Consider the following 22,663-nt stretch of genomic DNA (forward strand, 5'->3'; position numbering starts at 1 on the left):
TATTAGCCTTGGTTTGCAGATGAGGCACACAGAGATCAAAGGTGTTTTTGCTCGGAATATGTTTATTAATAGAGCTGTACTAGAAAACTTCCCCACTGGAGGCTTGGCTTAGGTGAGCAAAAAATTGTTAGAGCTTAAAACAGTTCTTTAAAGAGAGCAAACTACATTGATGTAAGAGCTAGATTCAGAAATGCAAACTGGCCAGTCACATCCCCTGTGCTTCTCATAGGTGACTTGTCTAAAGTCACCAGCTGAATCCATATAATTGCCTCGAAGCAACCTTACATCTTGCTCGTATTTGGAAATACTATAATTGTCATAAGGATATTTGTTCTGTCAAGGATCACAGCCCAGATTAAGAACTTCAGATGACTTAGATGTCGCTTTGCAACGTTTCCCACATGAAACTCAAAATCAGATGGGTATGTTTCAGTTGGAGGTTTTGGGAAGAAAAATAGAGCAAGTCGAAACAGTTCTCTAAATTGTAACAGTCAAACAGCTGTAACACCAACCAAATACAAACCTTTAGAGAGTCTTGTATCGCTAGCAAACAGCAGTAACCAAGAAGTCCTTGGATTGGGCTGCTGCCTATTAGGAAAATTAGGGAAAGCAGCATTAGAGACAGAAAAAAATCTTGATGGAGTTGAGGATTGATCTGTGCTCCTGCCAATGTGGGACAGTTCCCTGTTTTGTCTTTATTAATGGTTACCTAATGCTGTTTATAAACATGACAAGTGAATGGGTTTATACCACTTCTCCCATGCTCTTGAATGCAAGGATTTGACTTCAGCCTAGTTTTTTTCTCTCAACTTAATATAATCCTATTGTTTGTTGTTATAAAACCTTTTAGTACGGCTTTTCTTTGGTATTTACATTCTTGAAATATTTGTTGACCACTTCACTTGGTTTACCCTTCAAGTTTCTTTTCATAAATGAACTTCATGAATTGTGATGTTTTTGTTGCTTTCCCTTGTTGCTCTGTAAGAGTATCTTTCTGGTTATATGACATCCTTATAATAAAGTTCCTGGTAGAGATTAACTGATCACACAGAGCAAATATTTCATCAGCTTCCATGAGGTGTGATTGATCAGACTATGCAGCTCTGAAACGCATTAGTCTTTCCTGCTCCTCTATCCTGTTGCAAGAACATGTCTGATTTGCTTTGTGCTCTTGCCCTGCGTGCTGTCAAACTGCGCTGCTCTCTTGCTTTCTCGATTCTTTGGATTGCTGGACGTGACTTTGTTTCCTCCGTTATACCTGTTTAGAGCAGGTACAAAATCAAGGACAGTGGTCGGGTAGTGTTCTTCATTCTTTGCCCAGAAGAGAATCAGTCACAGTCTCTTGTTTATTTTTCTTGTGAGACAGGTTTTTGTATGTGTGTTTATATACACTTTCAATGTGAGTCACATTGTTACCTTCTGCATTTTGTAACCTCTCTGTAGAAGATGGCCTTTCAAAGAGTTTCTATTTGGCAATATCCATGTGTTGAAGACAAATATTTCTCCTGTTGCGGGCTGTGCTGCCTGCTGTTGTATTAGGGAAATAGATGGTCTGTGCTGTGTCTGATAAGGTATAGAGGAGGGTGGTAGTCCCTCTAGCTCAGCAAGATGAAGAGTTGGTATTTCAGAGAAGAGTGCTTTGTTGGGAGGAAGGAAGTTGAATTTAGAGGTAATTGGGATGCTGAGGTCTAGCTGACTGCTCTGCATGTCATCACAGAAGTACTCCCTGGTGGTTTTCATAGTGGGGAGTACAGGGATATTTAATAAAGCTCTGCAAAAATGTTTGGGATGCCAGGGGTGTGCAACAACATGGAGCAGCTGTCCCAGGGCAGTAGAACAGGTCAGAAAGAGCAGGAGAAGAGACAAGTCCTGAAATTTCATAGCTGTCATCCGCGAATGGAGTGAGGAGCAGCCAGGGTTAACTGAGCTCTGGTGATGTGGGCTGCAGGGCATTCTTAAAGAGACAGAGGGTGCTTTGCTTTCTAGTGGGCAGCAGCCAGTTCAGATGCCAGAGCTGGGTAGCAAGTCGCAAAGAAGGCTTTGTTTCAGCCATGCCAAGCTGTTATCAGAGCGGGGAATCTTTTTGTCAACTACTTTTGAGAGCATAAAATGCACCGGAGCAGTAAGATTCTTGAATGGTTTAATGATCTCTCCCCCAGCAGAATTGCTTCTGTCTGCAGTTTAAATGGTGGTTTCGGAATCGGAGAGCAGAGGAGCAGGGAGGCGATGTGGTAGCAGGTGGCGATGCAATCATTTAGCTCTTCATTTTTCATCTCCCAGGCAGGCAGGAGGACTCTCCTTCCTGTGGGTGCAGGTTCCTTTGTGTTCGTGCGTGCCTTGTGAGGTCCGGCAGTTCCTCAGGAAAAAGGATGCCCTGACGCAGTGCAGGGCTGGGATGGAGATACAGAGGGTTTGACTGGGAAATCTTAAGTCGGGGTGGAAGGGATGGGGGTGCGGGGGGAGAAGCTGAGCAAGACTACTGGAGCAATGTTCTGTCTTCATGGGAATAGGGGCTGGACTGAGTAGCAGTTTACTGGTGTTAGTGAGTTTCTGGGTGAGCTCAGCAGAAGATTACAGGGATCTGCAACCAGCCTGGAAGAAAGGGTCAAGCAAGGTTAAGAAAGTCAATCAGTGAGAGTGGGGGTGAATCCAATGTGTGTGAATGGGTATTGGGATTGAAAATCAGAGGTGGTTCAGGAGGAGTCTAGAGGGTAGAAATTGGGGTAGTGTGTTGGGGGAAGGCTTTAGGAGGCTGGTTTTGGTTGGATTAAGCAGATTTGGAACAGTCTGGAGGAATGGAGAAGCTGGCATAACTGTAACTGAATTATATGACGTAGAAGCGCACACTGCACCAGCCAGTGCTGAAGAAAGAGATCGGACCCTTTTAGTGCCCTTTTCCTGTTCCTTCTCTTCATAAATCTACTCATGGGTCTGAGCTATTCCAGCTCAGTGCAGTGTGGAACAGGGAGCGGAGGGGCCTGAAGGAGTGGGGCATGTCTGTACCAGGAGACCGGGTGTAGCCCAGCCCCTGGCACAGAACAGCCGATGTGCATTTTGCTCTCTCCAATGGCAGCTATTGAAGCTTTTTCCAGATGTTGGGGAATTCTCTCTTTGTGCTGAGCTTGCATAGGAACAGCATATAGGAGGGGTGCTGCCCAATTACTGGGAGCAGAGGGGGATGTGGCTTTCTCATATTCTGAGTGGTATCCAAAGAACGTAATTTGTTTGTGTGGGGTTTGAGATGAAATTTTGCTGCTGCTTGTCCCCTGGTGGCTACCTTCGCAGTGTAACTGAAAGTATAATGGCGTGATATTTAACTCCATCCGGAAGGGATAAGAAAAGAAGGATACATCGATAATGGAGGGAGTACTGTAATGATTCCCCAGGGACCTGTAATTAATGGGTGATCTCCTGTTATTTTTTTGTTATTTTTCTTTGTGTGTACCATAGTTTTCCCCCGGTCAAGCTGTTGTTTTGCCTTTCTTTCATCCTCTCTTAGCCTGGGCACTGATTTTGCAGAGGGGATGCACTCAGACCTAGTGATCAAAGGTGGCTCCCTGGATTGCAGTAGGGTTTGAAATCAGTGCAGCCTCTTGTTTTCATGCCTTTCACAGCACGGTTGAGGTCTTGCACTGTAAGCTCCTCCGGGTGAGGGCCCTGTCTGTCTGCAAGCTGCCCAGTCCTCAGCACGGTGCTGTAAAACAAATAAATACGGGACTTACTTTTAGTAGTGCTTGATCTCAGAGATGTCTGTTAACCTTATTGATGTTCTTGTTAATCTTAATTTTTGAGTACGCTGACTGCTGTATACGTTATCTGTCAGTGCAGCGTGAGTGCTTCTGGGGTAAAATATGCACTAGCTTATCATCGGTGCACTAGAACAGAACACATAATGGTTTCAGAGGAAAAAAGAGATGGATTTAGTATCAAGTGGAGGTTGGCAGGGGACTTAAGGATTCGTAAGTGTCTTTGTAATGTATGATTAGACAGAGAATTTGTGGGAGGTCAGCTCAGCCAGCCTTTTCCACTGCATTATCCCAAACCAGTGGTTTCCAGGTCAGGAGCTATTACCTATCTGTGATCCATGATGCATTTGCTTTGTTCTCCCTGTTCATCCCACCTGGGATGCAATGCCTAACGCTGCTGGGCTGTGATTCTGTCGGTCTCAACCTATGGGGCAGAGTTGGGCCTAGAGAGCAAAATTGACTGGTTCCCCTTGTGCTATCCTTCCTCCTCATTTTCAGAGATCACATGGAATCAGAGAGGGCTAAAACCGCATTAAATATCCTTATGGATAATACCATTTATGAAAGTGATAGCTGTAGTTACCTCAGGGATCTTGGACAGTTCCACGTGTGATGGCAGCAGTTGCTGAAGAAACTGTCTAGAAAGATACTGGACATGCTCAAATTGCTTGTCCTGTGTGATGTAGGCTCTGGCTCTCACTCAAACACTTCACTGGTTGATGCTGAGCCTAACTCCCCACATAGCCTCTTTCCGAACGTTTCACCTTTCCTGCTTTTGGCTTTCCGCGTGCTGATTGTTTGAGCGTGGTGTTGAGGACAACAGGTAGGGCTCTGTTTCCTAGGTGAGGTGGGATCTGCTACTTGTGAATGTCTTTAATTCTGTGTGGTTTCTTTTGTGCAATTAAGGAGAGCTAATTAGCTCCTTTTAGTGCAGTCTCCTTGCAGAGGTAGCTGACCTCTTGTTAATCCTGGATTAAGTTCTTACTAAGAACTGGCTCTTTGTGTGTCCCAGTTAAGATGTTGACACTTTGTTCTCTCTCTCTCCTTGTTCTCCTCCTCCCCCTCTTCCTCCCCATGCCTTTGAGCACATGATTGCCTGCCTCCTCCATCCCCCACTACTGTAGGAATCCATGCACTCTTAGCAGCCACTGTATCTTGCTCCATGAAAATGCCGCTGTCAGTTCAGAGTACTCTCAAAAGATTGTTGCTTGATCTGCTACCTGTCTAGGAGCCCACTTTCTGCAAGGGAGAAGGAAGAGTTTTGGCAATGCTCTTTATTGCTTAATAGGGTGAGAATACTGTGGGGTTTGAAGAGTAGCACCCATTTTGTACGCTGGAAGCTGGAAGGATGGTCTGAACAGGAGCTAGCAAACAGGACCACAGCTCCCTGTTGGAGAACTCACCCTGTTCAATGTTGCACGTTTAAGAGCAGAGTCCAGGCATTCATAGTTAAAGAGGGTGTCTAGGAGAAAAGCAGCTTCTGTGTTCCAACAGTGGTATGAGCAAAAAAAATAAATGTGCAAAATATTAATTACCACTCAGATGCATCTGTTACCCACTAATGCTAATCCTACTTGCAGATCTTGAGGTTGTAGCACTACACTGAGTTTTCCCTGAGGACATGCTTTCTTGACATTCCTGGTATGTCTTTGAAGACAAGGCCAGAAGTACTATGAAAGTGTAGATGTCCCCTGATTCTGTTCTGAACTCAGCTGAAGAGTGGAAATGATGGGAAATAATTGTGTAATTGTCTTTAAGTTTTCAGAATAGATTGGACAAAGAACTATTGGGGAAGGTGAAATGAGAAAGCGTATGTGTTTCCAAATCCAGGTGCTCATTGTTCCCAGACATTTTGCAGACAGACTTTTAAGACTACTGTTTGTTTCCATATCCCTGGTGTGGTTTACAGGGAGGGTAAGATTGCTCTATCTGGATACAGAGCTTATCTCAAACCCACCTGTTGCTCTGTAGGCCTGGATGTTCAGGCACTGGACTGTCTTGCATGTATCTGTCGTCAGCTTCGGGCTTTAATTACTTGGACAGTGCATCATTTCCTCCCACCTGAGGGATGCAATATGTATGAGTATGCTTGTATTACGGCTGGGTCTGAGACTGCAGGGCAGAAACCAGCCCTGCCACTCAGTCCAGCAGGCAGTAAAGGTAGGGCTTGCACTGCCTGTGTGAACTCTGATGAGCCTGCCACAGACAGGCATGCTCTGAATTAGAGCATCCTTGGAGGGAGTGCTCCTGATGGATGACTTTTCCCCTTTCTCCAGGGCTTGGTAGTCCTGTGGTATTCAGGCTGTGGTGTGTGACCATGTCACGCCGTGAATAGCTCAGCAGTCAAGCTAAAGCTGTCCTTCACACATGGAGTAGTCCCCTAGTATTTGTGTCGATTCTTTAACACCAGTATCAGGGCAAGGGCTGAGAGACATGTGCAAGTAAACCCAGTTGACATAAAATATGTTCTGCGGCTCTTGAACAAAGCAGGAACCGGTAGCTTTATGTTCAGAAGAGGTTTCTTAAAGGCCCCTAAAGATCCTCTTCTCAGTGCAGTATTATCAAAGTATTATCACCATGAAATGAGCTGTCTTTATAGTGACATGAATGGTGCTGCAAAGACCCAGAAATGTAACAAGAGCATTTGTCCTTCCGAGAGTTCTGATGAAGTTTGTAAAGCATTTGAAGTGTCGTGTGATTTTTCAAATTACCCATAACTTTGCCTTTTGCACACCATCCCGCATAAGCCTAAGAAGCTTTTCTCTAAGTAATGCTTGCATTTTTACTATTGCTCTTGGAAGCAGAACTTCCGTTTGATTCATCTTCTCTCCTGACAGTCTGAAGAGCGGGTAGGTCTTACACTCATATATTGAACCTGTCCTACCACTTCATAACCTGCTTTGAGCCTTTTTGTGTTCTCCATGGTTCCGGATCTGAAGTAGCCATTATACTGAGTTTCATCAAAGCCTTTGGGTCAGCGTAGCTCTCATGTGACTATTGAAAAATAGTATCTTGTTCAAACCTTAATAGTCATTCAGACAAAACATACCAAAATTTGTAGAGGCTGAGATTCACACTTCCAGCTATTTTCATACATCTTTGAAAGTCGTAAGAAAAAAAACACTGAAAGATTCATAGACTGTAAAATGAAATGAAACCATTCAGATATCTCTTCCAAGTCTTATCGAATGCAAGGTATGAGGCTTGCCTGAATTGATTCTGGTTTGAGGTACAGAACACTATTTAGGAAAACACAAAACCTTGCATAATATTGTTTGTCACAGATGGATAAGCTAGCCTTGAATTAGTTACAGTGGTTAGTTTTGTTTACTTCCAAAAATGCATGTGTCTAGTCAGAGTTTGTCTAGCTTCAGCTTTCAGCACTTGGTACTGTTGCGCTTCCATCTGTTACCCGGTATTATCAAACTTGTGTTCCAGATGATCACTTAGGGCTTGGCACTCCTTGACCTCCAGTGTGCATTGAATGGGTTCAGTGCCACCGAACTGTTCGTTGCTGTTCTCTGAACCCAGTCCAGTTTATCCACATGCATGCATTGAGTCTAGATACAGTCTAGATGTAGTGTTTCAGCGGGAATCACGGTTTCCTGGGCTGTGGAGGTACCATTGCGTTGGACACAGGGAATAGGAAAGTTTGTGTGTCACATGCCTTTTTCCTTAAGCATGTTCGTAAATTCACCGGTTCACGACCTTTTGTAATTCACGACCTTTTGTAATTCACGACCTTTTGTAATTCACGACCTTTTGTAATTCACGACCTTTTGTAAGCATTTGAAACTTTTAATGGTCATGTATGAAAATGAAAAGTCAAGGTGCAAGTTATAGTGGCTCTGCTGATTGCCTTGGTTTTTCTGACTGGATAAGGAGATTTTGCTGTATTCTTAGGTTTGTATTGGAGAAAAACGTCAGTGTTTTTGGTGGGGACCACAAGACTACTGCATGTGGATTTCTCCAGCTGCAAAACACTGAAATGTGGTCCAATGAATTGAAGATTAAAGTCTCAAGGAGGTGTTGCAAAATTGAGAGAGTTCCGTGTTCAACAGAAGGTCAATGTGTGTGAGGACAAGATGGTGCAGGATTTGGCCCTAACTCTTCATTGCCAGTTGTTACATTGCTTTACAACTTATCCTCTTAGAGACGATGCGTTTCCACGTAGGTAGAAAGCTCCACCTTTATGGGGACTTGCAGATTTAAAGCCCAAATTCAGACATTACTGGGTGAGGTGACAAATACTGTTGTCAGCTCTTGTGCATGGGTTCATTTTGTTTGGTACTCTTTGTAAATCTCTACTACTTGTAAACATGTAACTTATGAGAAACTTTCTCATTTTAACAGAAGTTTCTCCCATGAGACCACAACCTGAACCAATGTGTGCTAATGGAATTAGGGGAATAAAAACCAGGTTTGCTTTTATGAAATTAGATTTTGAGCACCAAGTTTTATGTTTGGGGTGAAAGTTGATGTGTGTTAGATGCTTGTGCTTGGCAGCACTGTAAATGGAGAAGGTGAAGAAAGAAGCTTGGTCCCAAGAAGGATGTCACAAAATTGACATGGTGCTGATGGGTCTCTGAATGGGACAATGCATTTATTAAAGTAGTGGCAGATACACAGCGAACCCATGTGCATCGATGTGTGTTCTTTGAGTAATATTAAAAAAAATGATGGTACTGTTGTACTATCTAGGTGAAGATATGTATGGTGATAGCGTTTTTAATTTAGTCATGTGCAGCATTTGAATTGCATAGTGCCCTGAGTCTGCTGGAGCACTGATTCTTAAGAGCAGAGCATCTCCTGCTCCCACTGATTTTGATTGTAGTGAAATGATGGGTAATCAGCCTTTTGGAATGGGTGAAAGGCAACAAAAGAAAGCAAAGGGCAGAGTGATGAGTATTTACATCGCTTAAGGCACAGCTCCTTCTGTTACCAGTAAGTCCTTGAGGGGGTCGTTTGCAGCATCTAAATTGGGCTGTAGTCACACTCCTGACTTAGGTGCTCTGAATCATACTCTGGAGTTGCCTGCCTGGCTCAGTTAGATACCACAGGGAACTCCGAAAATAAACATCTAAGGGGGGTGATGTGAATGTAGACTGGAGACTGCTGAGGAATAAAAGTGGTACATGTAAATCTTTAAACTACTGTAGCCACACCTGTACAGGGGCTTCTCTGGATACTCTTTCAGGCTTGTCTACGCTGGAAAGTTATTTCACATTTAAAGGCCTAAAATAACCCAGAGTCCTTCTACATGTGGACACTTGTGCTTTAAATCAAGGCTGTTAGTACAGGAAGCTGTTTCAGATCAGTTCCACGCTATTTTCTTGCACGGACAAGGTCTGATTTCATATACTGAGAGGAAAAGTGCAAGCTAGTTGATTGTTTTGCTCTCTTTTTCACCCTTCAGCATGTGTAATTTATGTTGTACTGTGAGAGCCCTTGAAAGGGACTGAAACCCTTCTTCTGGTGTAAAGATATGCATGAGCAAGTGTGTAGGGATACAGTGGTGTGTATGTCCCCCAAATGCTGCTGTAGAGTTGTAAACTTTGCTTGATAACATTTCTTTAAAAATCCCAGGCCTGTTTACACAAAGATAGGCATGAAAAATGAAACACAATTAGTTTCCTAGGTGAAGTAAGCTAAATTGCGTTGAGGTCACCTTAATTCTGAATGTGTCCTCACAGCATTTAATTCAGTCTAGATAATCCACTTCACCAGTTAAATAGGGTTTCATTTTCCTGACTGTTCTTGTATTGACACGCTTACAGGTTTCGAAACTTTCTCCCACGTGTGGATGGTCTAGTGTGTACACAGGGAGCATGAATATGATTTATTCCCCCCCCCCCAATCTGTTGGTCCTTAACCTGTGGCTTTTGCCAAACTTTATGAACAGCATCTGAAAGTGACGGGTATAATCAGGGGACGTTGCGGGGGGGAGAAAAAAAAAAAAAATCACAGGAGCTTCCCCCGCCCCCCTGTTTCCTCCAGCAGACGTGAATAACGAAGGCACGAAGGGGGTTGCATTATGTAAAGCGGCAGCCCACAGGCAGCGTGCGCGCACGCGTGTGTCTGCGCGCACCCGGCCAGGAGCGCGTGTGGCAGAACTGGCAGCGAGGGCGAGAGGCGCGCAAGACCTCGGTCCAGCCGCACAAAAAAAATCATAATCACCAAGAGCGGGGTGGGGGGGGGTGGGAGGGGGGAGAAGAGAGGCCGAGCCATGGCAGGAACCCGAGCAGTATGCAAGGGAGCTGAGAGAGGGGGCTCTGGGTGCCCGTGAGGAGCCCCAGGCACCCCCCGACTCCCTCGTCCCTTCGGGAAGGGCTCGGAGATGGTGCAGGAGGTGAGTATCCTCCCACCTCACCGCTGGCCCACCCTCGCTCTCCCCCCACCACACACAAGTGCATGAATGAATGAATCCCTAGCTGCTCCGCGCTGCACTCCGGTCCCTAATGGCTACCAGGTTAGTGTTACTCTCCTGTTCCTTCTGCCGATGCTTCTCTCCCTCTCCCCTCTGTGTGTGCGTGTGCTGTCCGCCGGCTCCGAATGCGTGTGCACACGCGTGCATCTGTGCGTGTGAAAGCCGGAGCCAAAGGGCTGGGTGGGCTGTGCTCAGCACAGGTTTACCGAGCAAATCGACCATCCGAGACAGACGCTTTCAAGGCAGATTAAATCTGGAGTCCATGTTGGTTGCTGCTGCTGCTCCTTTCTGTTTGGGGGACTTGAAAGCAGACAGCGTGACATCATGTTGCAGAGATGCTTCGTTTCTTTTCCCTTCCACAGGCTGATTCCTTTTTCCCTTGTTCTCCCCCATGCACGCGCCCTACCTCTCCTGCAGTGGAATTGCTAAAGCAGCCTTTTCAATTGTTTGAAACAACCGATGAGCAAATCTGATTGTTTTTTGGTGGTTTTTTTTTCAGCTTTCATTCCCCTCACCCCTCCTCCTTTTCCCTTTACGCCTCCTGCCTCCCCCATCCCCCACCTCCGAAGGGGCAGTTATTGCTCTCCTAACATCTGGGTATATGGAGAGAGGCGGAAGGGGGTTGAAGTTGGATGAACTGGCAATGCGTCACCCGAGGGCAGCTGGAGCTGCTGCAGAAATATGGTGTATTTGTTTGCCCATGTGCTCCCTTGCTCTTAAAAGGGCTCAGAGCATGCACACTGATGTCTTGGTTCTGCTTTGCATTCCTCTCTGTGTTTGTGTATTTGCAGTGATGGGGAGGGACAGAATTTGTTTTGTGCTGCTTTTTCAGGCTGTCCTCCAGAGTCCATAGAGGTGGCTTTTTATATTTATTTTTGGCAGGGGAGAGCAGTAGGAAATGAGGGCTCATTGCACTGTGTGTGTTTATAGGCAGTGAGAATCTGATGAATCCCCATTCACTAAAAAATTGCTTTTTCTTACATTACTGATGACTAGCATTGTCCTGTCCATCATGGAAAGCCCTGATTCAGTAAAGAGGATAGATCCTGTTTCCTTGCTTCATTAAGTCACATGCATCTGCAGGAGAACTCTTTTTGAAGCTGGTAGATTTAGGATGGGGCTTGTGATTTTGGCTCAATAGGATGGAAGGAAACTTCAAGCTGAATCTGAGAGAGATATCTTACATCAGTGCAGTAACTTTGGATGCCCAATGTTCTGCCAAGGGAAGCCCCCAGCTGCCCATGCCACTGAAAACCAGAAAGCTGGATACAGCAAGAGAGAATATGTCATGGGGGGGGGGGGGGGGGGGGGGGGGGAACAAACCTGAATCAGGTCCTCAGGACAAATGACTGTGTATGACTCTTGCACTGAGGGTGTCTGACTCTTCCCAGCACCAGCTGCAGCCCTTGGCCCGCTCTGGTTTTAACTTTCAGCTGGACAGTGCTGCTGCATGGTTGAGAGCAAAGGGGAGAGATTGCATGGGAGGCTGTCAGGGTGAGGGGATGTGAGATCGTTGTGTCGTCGTTTTCAGAATGGTAAAGGGATGAGCAAAAGGAATCAATTTGATCCCAGCTTTGAAGATCACGACATGTTCCATTAACTTATGAAAGCTGATGCTGATGAGCAGCAGGAGGGAGTGGGAAGATGTAAAGCTCTAGCTTTGTCTTCTACTCCCAAGATACACAATATCCCTGTCCACCCCCGCTTTGTCGCTGATAAGATGTGGTGTGAGGCTTCATTAGATGTTAAATCTGTGGTTTATGAAAACCCCTGCCACGAGATTGGAATGTGTTCAGGGGGACGCTGCCTGTGCTGGGAATAAAGTGGGATGCTCATAGCCTTGCTGAAGTTGTAGCAGGAGATGGGCAGAAAGGAGGAGAGCTCGTGCTCTTCTTGAGGTGTTGTATCACACCTGTGTCCTCATCTGAAAATGAGCGTGGATCTTTATCACTAGCTATTCAGTGCTATATTGCATTTTTCTCACTCTTCCTTGAAACAATGCACATGGTTTAATGTATGACAGCAACGTTGCATCTCCAAACCATTGAAAGATTTTGATGTTAGCCTGGAAATAATACAGTTTAAAATAAACGTGCTCGGATTTATTTTAATTTTATTTTTTATTCTTTGAGCTGTCAAGTTTTCTTCACATCAGAGATGGCTTAACAGTGTCCTTCATTATTATATTTATTTTTTAAACAAGACTTGCAAGCTGTCCCAAGGTCTAGGCTCTGAGATTTTGAAAACAGCATCAGCTATTGCAGTTTTGCGGTTAATTACAAGAGCCATTGGTGTTTTGGTGAGGAAACAAAGCCCATATCTGTTCCTCCTTTGGAAGTACAGCCAGAGACTGAGCGACCTGCAGGTGACCATGGTGGGGCAGTGTCTGAAACAGCCATGCCCTCAGCTTCAGAGGGATGTGAAATTCTTATTTTGCATTATCTCCCCTTTATTGCTTCCCAGATTTCATTGTATTATCCATCAGACTTTGTTCCATGCGGTTTGTCTTCCTCTGGAGCAAATGGAATGATATTAATTTATGAGCCATGGAAGGGTTTAGTGTGTGATATATAACACGTGTGGGTTCTCTGCAGATTGATGATCCCTTTTAAATTATGACTGTTGCGTTATCGGACAGAATTATTAAGATCTGTCTTGTTCTATTTTGAAAACATTCTCCAACTTTTTCTTGGGATTTTTGCAATAACTCCAAGTAGGAAGGGAGCAGTGGAGGGACTGTTTCAAACACAGCACAGTGGGAGTTTCTGTAAGATATCAGACCATTTGTCCATCATTGTTGATAGTCTGTCTCTAGTGGTAACCAGTATCAGATGATTCAGAGAAAGACAATGACATTGTTAATAATACATTTGACCAACCTTGCACTGTTGTATATGGGCAGAAGGCAAATTCCTTCCTAACGCTTGCAGTGATTTGCTAATCCCCTGGAGCATAATAATTGCATTAATTTTATCTCATGAATATGTAAGCATGCTAGTGACTATCATAGGAGGAGGACACTATTCTGTGAAATGTCAAAATAATCAGAGTAAATCTTTGACAGGGATGGAGTTTTCTGTTAAAAACTAGTTGTTTAAAAAACATGCAGGAAGCATACTATTACTGGTCTTTTTAAAGTGATTGTCATGAAACACTGCTCAGTTTCTGAACAACTCCACAGGTGTCATTGCTTTTTAATATAATGCTTTCTTTTTTGTCTTTTTACTGGGAGATGTAATGTAAGTATAGTATTTTGTTACTGCTTGTAGAGCAATGGCAAGCCCAGGGAATTGCTTGAGGATATGTGGAGGTTTTCATTCTTGGATTATCAATTTGAAGTGAGTGTAGGTTGGTGCTGATCAAAAGTTGTTACCATCTGCTTGCTGTTTGGTAGACTGCATAATGAGTTTCTGAATCTCATCTTTTTCCACTGATGTCAGACTGTATCACAGAAAAGTATCTTTGTAGGCGTTTAATTAACCCCCTTACTAGCTGTTTCTGACAAGAATTAACTCATTTTGTACTACAGCCAGGCTTGAGGTGTCTTCCTGACCTTGTAGCTTCTCCTGCTCTTTTCAAGACTTTACCAGTAGAGTTCTGTTTCATGCTTGAGCATATCCTTCATTCTTGTTTAGAGAAGCATGTAAGCACAGGCTTGACTTTGCACAGCCCATAGACTTCAGACATACAGAGTTAAATATGTGCTTAAATTCTTTGCTGGTTTGGGGACATAGTGCTCAACACTTTCCAGAATTAAGCCCAAGGTTCACAATGCTGTTGGTAACCCCAGTTTTGGGCCTTGAAGAGCTTACTATTAAGAAGGTGCTATGGGCTGCAGGGAGATGTGAGCAACTTCAGCAGATCTACTCTGGTAAGTTCTTTTGAGAACTCTGGTGGACGTAGAGGCTGCCGGCTAACTTTCCAGATCAGAACTTTCTTGAAGTCCAAGGAGTTAGAAATATACTGCAGGAAATGGTGACCTTGGTCTGTTCCTGCCATCTGAGAAGCTGGTGATCACAATGAAGGTAGGGAGGATAGTGTGCCTGAAGCTGCTACTTGTTTAGATGAGCTGCCCTCGTTACAAATCCTTTGAACAAAGTCAGGTTTCTTGTTGAGTTCTCCATTAGAGAATTGCAGAGAATCCTCAGGGTTCTTTTATAGCTGTAAGAATCCCAAGCTTAGCTTGTGGGGTACAGACTGTAGCCTTTCCCAAAAACTACTGCTTGCTGCAGTCTCCGTTATTCGGCTGCTCCAAATCTTTACAGGACATACTCCGTTGGAGGAGAAAGTTTGGCCTTTTTGCGTCTTGCCTTGTGTCCTTGCTTTGTGGAACGTCCAAGGCAGGGTGTGACCAGGTAGCTTGTCCGTGCATGGCCAAATGTTCATTCTTTTTCCACCACCTAAAGAAAAGCTCAGTTCTTCACTATGAACATAAACCAAGACGACATACTCTGCCTTCTGTGCTTTCATATACTCTATGCAGGGGTTTCCCCTAGGAGCAAGGGGCTGCTGCTTAGGTGGGCTTGCTTGTGTTCTGTCCCAGACTTAATGTGTTGCATCTACTAAAGGCTACACTGCAGGGGTATGTGAGGCCCTGAATGCACTCTGGTCAATTAGGTCTGTAAAGCATTATTTATTACTATTATTTTTTTTCAAAGTGGGTCAAGCCGTTTTGGCATTTCAGGCGTTGATTCCTGGTTCAATTGCAGGCCTTGGTCACTATGGCAACTGCAGAAAGCGTTCGTCATGGCTGTGCCTTGGGTCAGATTCAAACTCCAGGGACTGAGCAGGAGCAGCGAGAGTTTTGAGGGGCTCGGGGCAGGGGGAGGCGAGTGGGACGGAGTTGCAGGCTTGTGGTTTTTTGTGCCTGTCCTCGTTGTGGTAGAGGTGAGAGGCTGAATTAACAGACTCTTCGTGTTCTTCATTGCGTGCCCACCCGTGAGAAATACTCAGCAGTGCCCAGTCATCAGATAGCATGAGGTGGGTTCAGACCTCCTGAGTTTGATCAGCCCTCTGCCACTGCCTTAAGGGAGGGCCTAAGAAGGCGCCCCTGAAGCTGTCTTTTTTCCCTATCTCTGCAAAGGTGATAATCCATACACAATATGTATGGATGGATTTTGTTTAGATGAGCTCATCTCATTATAAATCCTTTGAACAAAGTCAGGTTTCTTGTTGAGTTCTCCATTAGAGAATTGCAAAGAATCCTCAGGGTTCTTTTATAGCTGTAAGAATCCCAAGCTTAGCTACATACACAATATGTATGTATGGATATAGCTTTTTAAAGCACGCCAGAGATGCAAAGTGACTGTAAAAGGAACTTGGAGGCCAGAGTCTGCCTGCGATTGGGCTTGGCAGAGCTGGCACCAAAACGTGTGGCTGCAGTAGTGTGAACTGAGCCTGGACAAACATATACACGCCAGAATTAAGCTAGTTAGTGCTGATGCTGCTCCTGTGTAGCTGCAGCAGTATGGGATACTCAGCTGTGGCTGAAAAACCCACCTGAGGAGCTTTGTAAGATCTTGGGTGATTAGCTTGAGTTGGCCTCCGTAGCTGCCCACTGCTTAGTGGTGGCTGTGCTAGGTGTGTTAAGCCAGTTTTGGAGCATGTGTGTGCTCAGAGTGTGAAAAATGAGACTGTATCTTCATGCCTGTGCGAGTGAGTGTACATTGGAGCTAGTGTTACTGTATTTATTGCAAAATTTATCTCATTTCTCATTTGATTATGATTTGAGTACCGAACTTTTTAGTGGGTTTCATCTGAGTTTCATATGCACATGGTGCAGCTATACCCTGGTTTTGAATTGGTTATTTTGTGCTTTACTTTAGAAGCAGTAAAAACGCCTTCGTAACTGTAACCTGAAAGCAAGCAGAACCTTGACTGAATTTGACTTGGTTTTTATAGAGTTGCTTGAAGCTGAAACTCAAAGCGAAACTTGTGAGTGTGAACTCACATGAACTGAAAATGAGAAGGAGTTTGTGCATGACAAATTCTGGTTTCGTAGAGCTGTAGAAGAAAAACGAGTACGTCTGTTCAAACAAATTCAGTGCAATGATACGTGACTTGGGAACACTGGCTTCAAATTCTTGCCTTGTGTTTCTGGGGACCTCTCACATAAACTAGTCTATGTTGAATCAAGCATGCTGGGGGCAAGATTTAGGAAATCTGAGGTAATGCCAGATAAGCAATAACACAGCATGAGCAGGAGCAATACAGCCTCAGAATTTAGAGTTCTTAACCATAGGTAATGGCAATTCAAAACCATTTCCATCTCTGGAAGCGTTGCCGGTGAACTTCAAGTCTTGGTACTATTTGCATAGCATCTCCTGCACGTGCACATAGTTACTGATTGCAGTTGGTATGCTAGATGCAACTATGCTGGGTTGTGAAAAAAGCGTGTATGTCTTCAGTTTAGCAGGAGAAGTAGCAGCAGGAGGACAGAAAAAGTGAAATACCCATTTGAACTGGATTAACTGTGAAGAAACCAGATAGTTTTGTACATTTCAATAAACTAAAAAAAGGCCTGATAATTTTACTTCATGATATACCTAAAGTGTTGCAGGCAATGCTGCTGGGAGAATGGTCCAGATCATCTTTGCTCAGTGTTTTGTTTTATTTCAAACATGATTTGGAGGGATTTAAGCTTGAATATTGCTGCAGTTGTGCTGTACATGTAGTCAGTATTCAGTATTCTGTGTCTTGAAGAAACAAGCTAAGGGGGGGAATTACACTGCTGGTCTTCACACTGGAGCTAAATTCGGGTTTAGGCGGTGTTTGAACAAGCAGCTTTTTATTATTCTATATCTATATGATTCTCAGTCTATTGAGTAGAAATAGGTAACAGAGCAGAGTCTGTAATTTAATCAGTTTTCTACTTGCAGAACATTTTGCAAACCTGTTTTCTCTAGCCCGTTCATTATCTGTATGAACTTCCACACTTTATGTTCTTGAAAATATCTTCTAAGGGTTTTCTGCAAAGTGCCATGCTTCTTGCATGCTACATGCCAATTGCAGTCTTGTTGTATGTAAGTGTGACATTTGATTCTGTTAATGTTTGCATAAGCAACTTTGTTGTATGCTTTCTGCAAATTGTTTAGGGAAAGTTTCATCACTTCTCTGTTAACACAAGCAGCGAGCAAATAAAGGATAATTTATAAGACCAGTTCATCCAGTATTAAACCAAACCAAACTAAACCTGATAACTGCTGGAGGAGTGTATTACATTATGTACTTGTATCTGCTAACTAACATTTGTAAAATGTTTTTGGCATCTTCAGAGGTAAGAGGCGGACATGATTTTTGTTTGAGGATTAATGAAACCTCAAACATATATTCAACTTTTCTTTTTTTTCAGAAAGGAAATGATCCATTTTAACTACCTCATTGTACATCCCATTGTGAAAGCAAACTTCGGTTTTCTATATGTAATTGGGCTTAAATTATAGCCCTTCAGAGTTTAATTGTACTAGCTTCTTTAACTCAGTCCCTTACAGTTGTAATTCCCTCATCCTTTTCCTACTGCCTGCTCTTCTGTCGCTCAGATGTGGCCTGCTTTCTAATGCTCAGAAGATAACAGGGTACCGTAACAACCCAGTGTGGCAGAATTAGCACAAAGTTCATCCTTGGATCAGCCCAGGTTCCACTGGTACCTGCAGGCTGCAGAGTTGAAAGGTACCAGCTGCAAAGGCCTCAAAGATGTTTGGGCCAGTCATAAATAGATTTGACTGCTGAAGGAAATGAGTTATGTAGGGAAAAATGGATGTAGCATGTGGTATTTTGAAGAGTCTGGCAGGAAAAGGAGGCATCAAAAGAGAAGGAACAGTGAGGAAATCTGAGTTTTCCTGTTCTGTATAAATATACTTGTAACTGGCTTTCTGTTTGAGGTGTTAGGGCATTTGCTAAAGGTATGGCATGAGAAGTTCCATTCCCCTAAAGGTTTCATAATTTCTGTAAAACTCTGAAAGGTCTTGCTTTTCCCCATTATGAAAGGGGAACTTTTTTTTTAATTTGTGAGAGCTTTTATGTTACAGTGAAGCATTTTCATGCCCTACTCTAACTGGTGTGGGAAAGGATGATTTGGTACAGGAAATCATGACTGCGTTGTATGTCATCACGAATGCCCTCCCAGCAGCCCATGGTTTTTGATGATCTAAAATGGACTGTTTACTAAAAGATATGATTCCATTTTTGTGCATCCTGTTGAAAGTGGTTACACTTGCTGAAATAAAGGAGGGACAGAGTGGGACTGTATCAAGAACACACTGACATCTCCTTCATTCTTGAGTGCAAGTTTAGGTTTTCTAAGCTCAGATCATCATTTTAAACTCTCAGAGCCGACAGGAGAGAATGAGTTCATTCTCGGCATTCATCTGTGGTCAGATGAATTGAAGAGCGGGTGGAGAAAGACACTGGCAGGTCATTGTAGTTCCCTCTGCCACTGATAAATGATAAGTGTCTACAGCCTAATTTTACTGGGGGCATAAGTCTTAAGTGTGGCATTGAGGCAATTGCTTTGGGAAGCCAGATTTGTCCACTGTGCTAGTGGAGAAATCTGTGGGTAATGCTCCTGCTCAAGGCATGGGTGCAGTTGCTTTCTGTCTGAGCTGAAGATTATTAACCCTGCTCTTTCTTTCTTTCTTTCTGCAGTACTGCCAGTAACTCAAACCGCAGCACGCCTGCCTGCTCCCCGATCCTGCGCAAACGCTCCCGGTCCCCGACACCGCAGGACTCCCAAGGAGACACCATGGTGGAAAAAGGCTCGGACCACTCGTCGGACAAATCCCCTTCCACGCCGGAGCAGGGTGTTCAGCGTAGCTGTTCCTCTCAGTCAGGCCGCAGCGGGGCCAAGAACTCCAAGGTGAGGAGCGAGCAAACGACTTTGGCCAAGATGTGCACGTGTCCCCAGTTCTAAACTCTCTAACGTGGTACACTGGCTTTGTCCTGTGCCTTTTTTTCTCTGGCTAACTTTCCTCCTTCTTCCCCCATCATATTTCTGAAAATTCTCCTAACTGGGAGCCATTTGCGTTGGTCAGACTTCAGCACAATCTATCTATCAGCGAGCTGAGTCCAGGAGTTGCTGATGGCTAGTACTGCAGTTGCATAACAGCTTATGTAGGCTAACTTCTTTGCAGTCAAGGCCCTGTTTCCTTGGGAGGCTTTGTGGTTTTCAGAAAGACCTTGAAAATCAGCTGTTGCAATTACATTTTATGATCTGGATCATGAAGGGTCACGGAACAAGTGAAGGTTGCTGTGTGCAGACAGCCTGAGAAGGGCCCATGCATTTCTCCAGTCCTGTCTAAGCCCTGTGTTGAGATGAGGTTCAAGTTGTACAGAGTCCGTTTGCCAGTTCTCTGCACGTTACCTCCTCTCGGTGCAGTATTATGGCTGTTTCGGCCAGGGTAGATGATATTTTCCCTAGAAAGGTATTGTCTCTTTTGACCATATTAGAAACAGCCTTGTCTTTGCTGTACTGAGAAAGGGTTTCAGGTTTGGCGACTCTTGATTTTCTGTGAACAGTGGGACCTGGTGAAACACACGAAGGCCTTGGGAGCTGAACATAACCTTGATTATAACCCCATTGTCAGTGGCGTATTATAAGATAGATAGCTGTCAGGAGCACTTGTGTTTTTCTGGATTTTGGAAGTGAAGTATTTCGGCCTGAATAACTTCACGGTGTCACAGGCATAACTGATGGCTTGTGTGAAATGAGTTGTTAGATCTTTGCCCCATTTATTGCCGGATTGTGTCATGCACACAAGTAGTCTTCATCCACTCCCCTTTGTCAGCAGAGGAAACTGGATTCACTGGGCTGAACTGATCTCTTGCTGCTAAGGAGGGAGTACGTGAGTTCAAAGAGGGGGTGAAGGGTTTTTTTCAAGATGAATCATTTGAAACCTGTCAGTTCTGAGGTTGCCCTTGAGGTCAGACTTGCTTCCTGCACACACAGTACCCTACAAGCCCTCCCCCAGGGCGTGGGACTGGATGCACCCTCCTGTGTTACAGTGCCAGCAGCCTGTGAAAGGCGTGCAGGGGGGGAGGCAGGCAGGATGCAGGACGCACCGTGTTTGTAGCCATGTTGGGGATGCTCTGTCAGGGAGATGGCGGCCCTGGTAAGGGGGAATTACAGAGATGAGTTGCACTGCCCTGGCCCATAAAAAGGCCGTGGGAGCACGATTTTTACTAACATGGTGACTACTAAAGCTTGACTTTAATTCATGGAACTTTTCACAAGGAAGGGGGGGGATATAATGCTTTCTGTTGGGTTTGTGGGTTTTCCTTCTCTTGATTTGCGAGGTAATTTTTCTTCTTTCCTTAATTTCTCTCTTTTCATTCCTGCATGCTTACTCTCCGATTAAGTCACACAAGCGCCTCTCCAAAGTAAGCCTTCTTTTTTCTCTCCTGTCCCCCACTGTAGAATTGTCTCATCACTCAGAAACCCTCCCTGTGGTACTGAGCGGTGACCCCAGTAAAAGGCATTCTCCTGGTGCGGCTGCGAGAATGTCAGCAAGAGCTCAGCCCGATGCCTGTAGCCGAGAAGCTGGTTTCACTTAGATCACTGGGATCTCATTAATATTTGCTCACATGGTGTGAGAACTGGCCTGTTCTTCACACTCCTTCAATTACTTCCAACTAATTTTAGCCTTTGTTTTAAGGTTTGCTTTCCCTATCCCTTGAAGTGAGCTGCTGTCTTTGCCAGGGAGAAATCTGCTGGCTTTGGTAGGCTGAACAGTACCATAATCCCTTCTCTTTCCTCTCTCCCTACTTTATGCCTTTCAGAAACAAGAGTTGATCTCCATAACTTCTTGCCTACTTTTTATGATGGAGTAGTAGTTTCCTGGCCAGTGATCTCAGCTTACTGCCCTTGCACGCTTTCCTGTGTGATGTAAATATTAAAGATCGGTGATTTCAAATGAACCCAGCTTAAACCTGTTAGAACAGACCTGTCCCAAATGAATTATGAGAATTCATGGGCTCGCTCTGAAAGGTAGTAAGTAGAAGATCCTTCTGTGGGTGCTTGGATTGGAGATAAGCTCATTTGAGATTGAATCTCACATCTCTATGCTGCCCTCAGAAGAGTGTAAAAACCCGAAATGCAAATGGGATGCTTATTGGACAAAATGCCAGGCTGTTGGCATTTCCACATGTACACAAGTTAAAACCAGAATGGCTTGGATGGCTTCATAATCCACAAAATCAATGCCTTGGCCTTTCCCCAGTTGATGCCTTAGATTTCATTCTAGGCAAGTTCTCAGAGAGCAGTGAAGTCTACAGTGCTGGCTTACTGTTTTTCTGTGGTCATAATGCCTCTTGTAACCAGCCTGACCTTGTATGATTGCTGGTGTCTGCTGGAAGCTTCTTTACATCTTTTTTAGACAGATTGTCTTGTGCTTGGTAACTGTAGCTTGGATGTCTACAAAGGAGGACTGTGGGACTGATGTCTCAGGTGAGGTGTGAAAGAAGTTCTATGGAAAATGCAGGTCTGGAGTAGCAGAGAGCCCTGAGAGGATTGCTGGTGAGTAGAGGCGTGTGGGTCAGGACAGGTCGTGGTAAGCTGGAGGCGCTTTGCCTAAGCTATGGAGAGGTTTGTTAGGAGAGGGACTGGTGGGAAGAACGTCAGTAAGAGAGAGATGTATGTGGAAAATGTATGCATAGTGGTACTGTGATGTGCTTGCAGTCAGCCCCTTGCTTTTCTCAGAGGAAAAAACCTAACCCCTTTAAGATGATTAGAGAAACAAGAGGGACGTGGACCTCGGATAAGTTCCAGTGCGAGGAAGCCGATGCGCAGAGGGAAGGGGATCCTGGGCATGACCTCCCCCAGCCTGCGTCCGAGCTTCCTGCCCTGCTCACCCACCGTCTGTGCACAGGGTGAACCCGAAGCAGTGCGAAGGCTGAATCTCTTTTCTGTGCTCCACAAGGTGACTTTCTCTGGTACAAGTGAGGAATCTCAGGCATAATAAGCCCCCTGATTCTCCCCACACAGATGATGATGGTATCTGTTCAAGACAGGGAGAGGTTAGGAACAAAGAACTTAAGGACAAAGATTTTTAAATCTCCTTTCTCAGCCTCTTCTCCTCTCCCCACCCGTCTTCTGTCAGAAGAACGGTCTGATTTCCCAACCTGTCTTGCTAATGAAATGAAACAGCTTGAGCCCATGAGTTTGATGCCGTGTTTATACAATTGCTGACAGATCTGCTTAAAGTCCCTTGCCCTCTTTTGTCTGTTGTGTTAATTGTCGTGCTGCAGTGGTGCCATCAGAGGGAGTGCTTCACCAGGAGTTTTTAAGCACTGGATTACATCTGTAGGAAATATTTTCTGGAGTTTGCTTTTCCATGCTGTCCACCAGTGTGCCATGGACCAAACCACCTATAGGCCTGCGTCAGCCTTAGGCTTTTACTGGCAAACACTGCTGCTTCTGGAACAGCTTTCTGAACTCAGCAAAAAACCCTTTTTGCTAGCAACCAACAATGAAATATATATTTTTAACTCATTTGGT

General features: G+C 44.5%; 1 protein-coding gene across 9 annotated transcripts in view; it reads left to right on the plus strand.

Annotated features, from left to right (window-relative positions):
• Nucleotides 1-22,663, plus strand: part of GRAMD1B (GRAM domain containing 1B) — a 132,656-nt gene that overhangs the window by 75,805 nt on the left and 34,188 nt on the right. For 3 of the 9 annotated variants that reach the window (XM_074851156.1, XM_074851152.1, XM_074851157.1), the window contains 2 exons: nucleotides 18,817-19,027; nucleotides 20,527-20,547. In XM_074851156.1, the coding sequence (XP_074707257.1) occupies nucleotides 18,817-19,027; nucleotides 20,527-20,547 (232 nt within the window). Of the gene's footprint in view, nucleotides 1-9,975; nucleotides 10,216-18,816; nucleotides 19,028-20,526; nucleotides 20,548-22,663 lie in introns of those variants that run through there. The other 6 variants (XM_074851151.1, XM_074851154.1, XM_074851155.1 and 3 more) reach the window with 4 other exon arrangements.

This window comes from Strix uralensis, chromosome 26 (genome assembly GCF_047716275.1).
Source record: "Strix uralensis isolate ZFMK-TIS-50842 chromosome 26, bStrUra1, whole genome shotgun sequence".
Lineage (NCBI taxonomy): Eukaryota > Metazoa > Chordata > Aves > Strigiformes > Strigidae > Strix > Strix uralensis.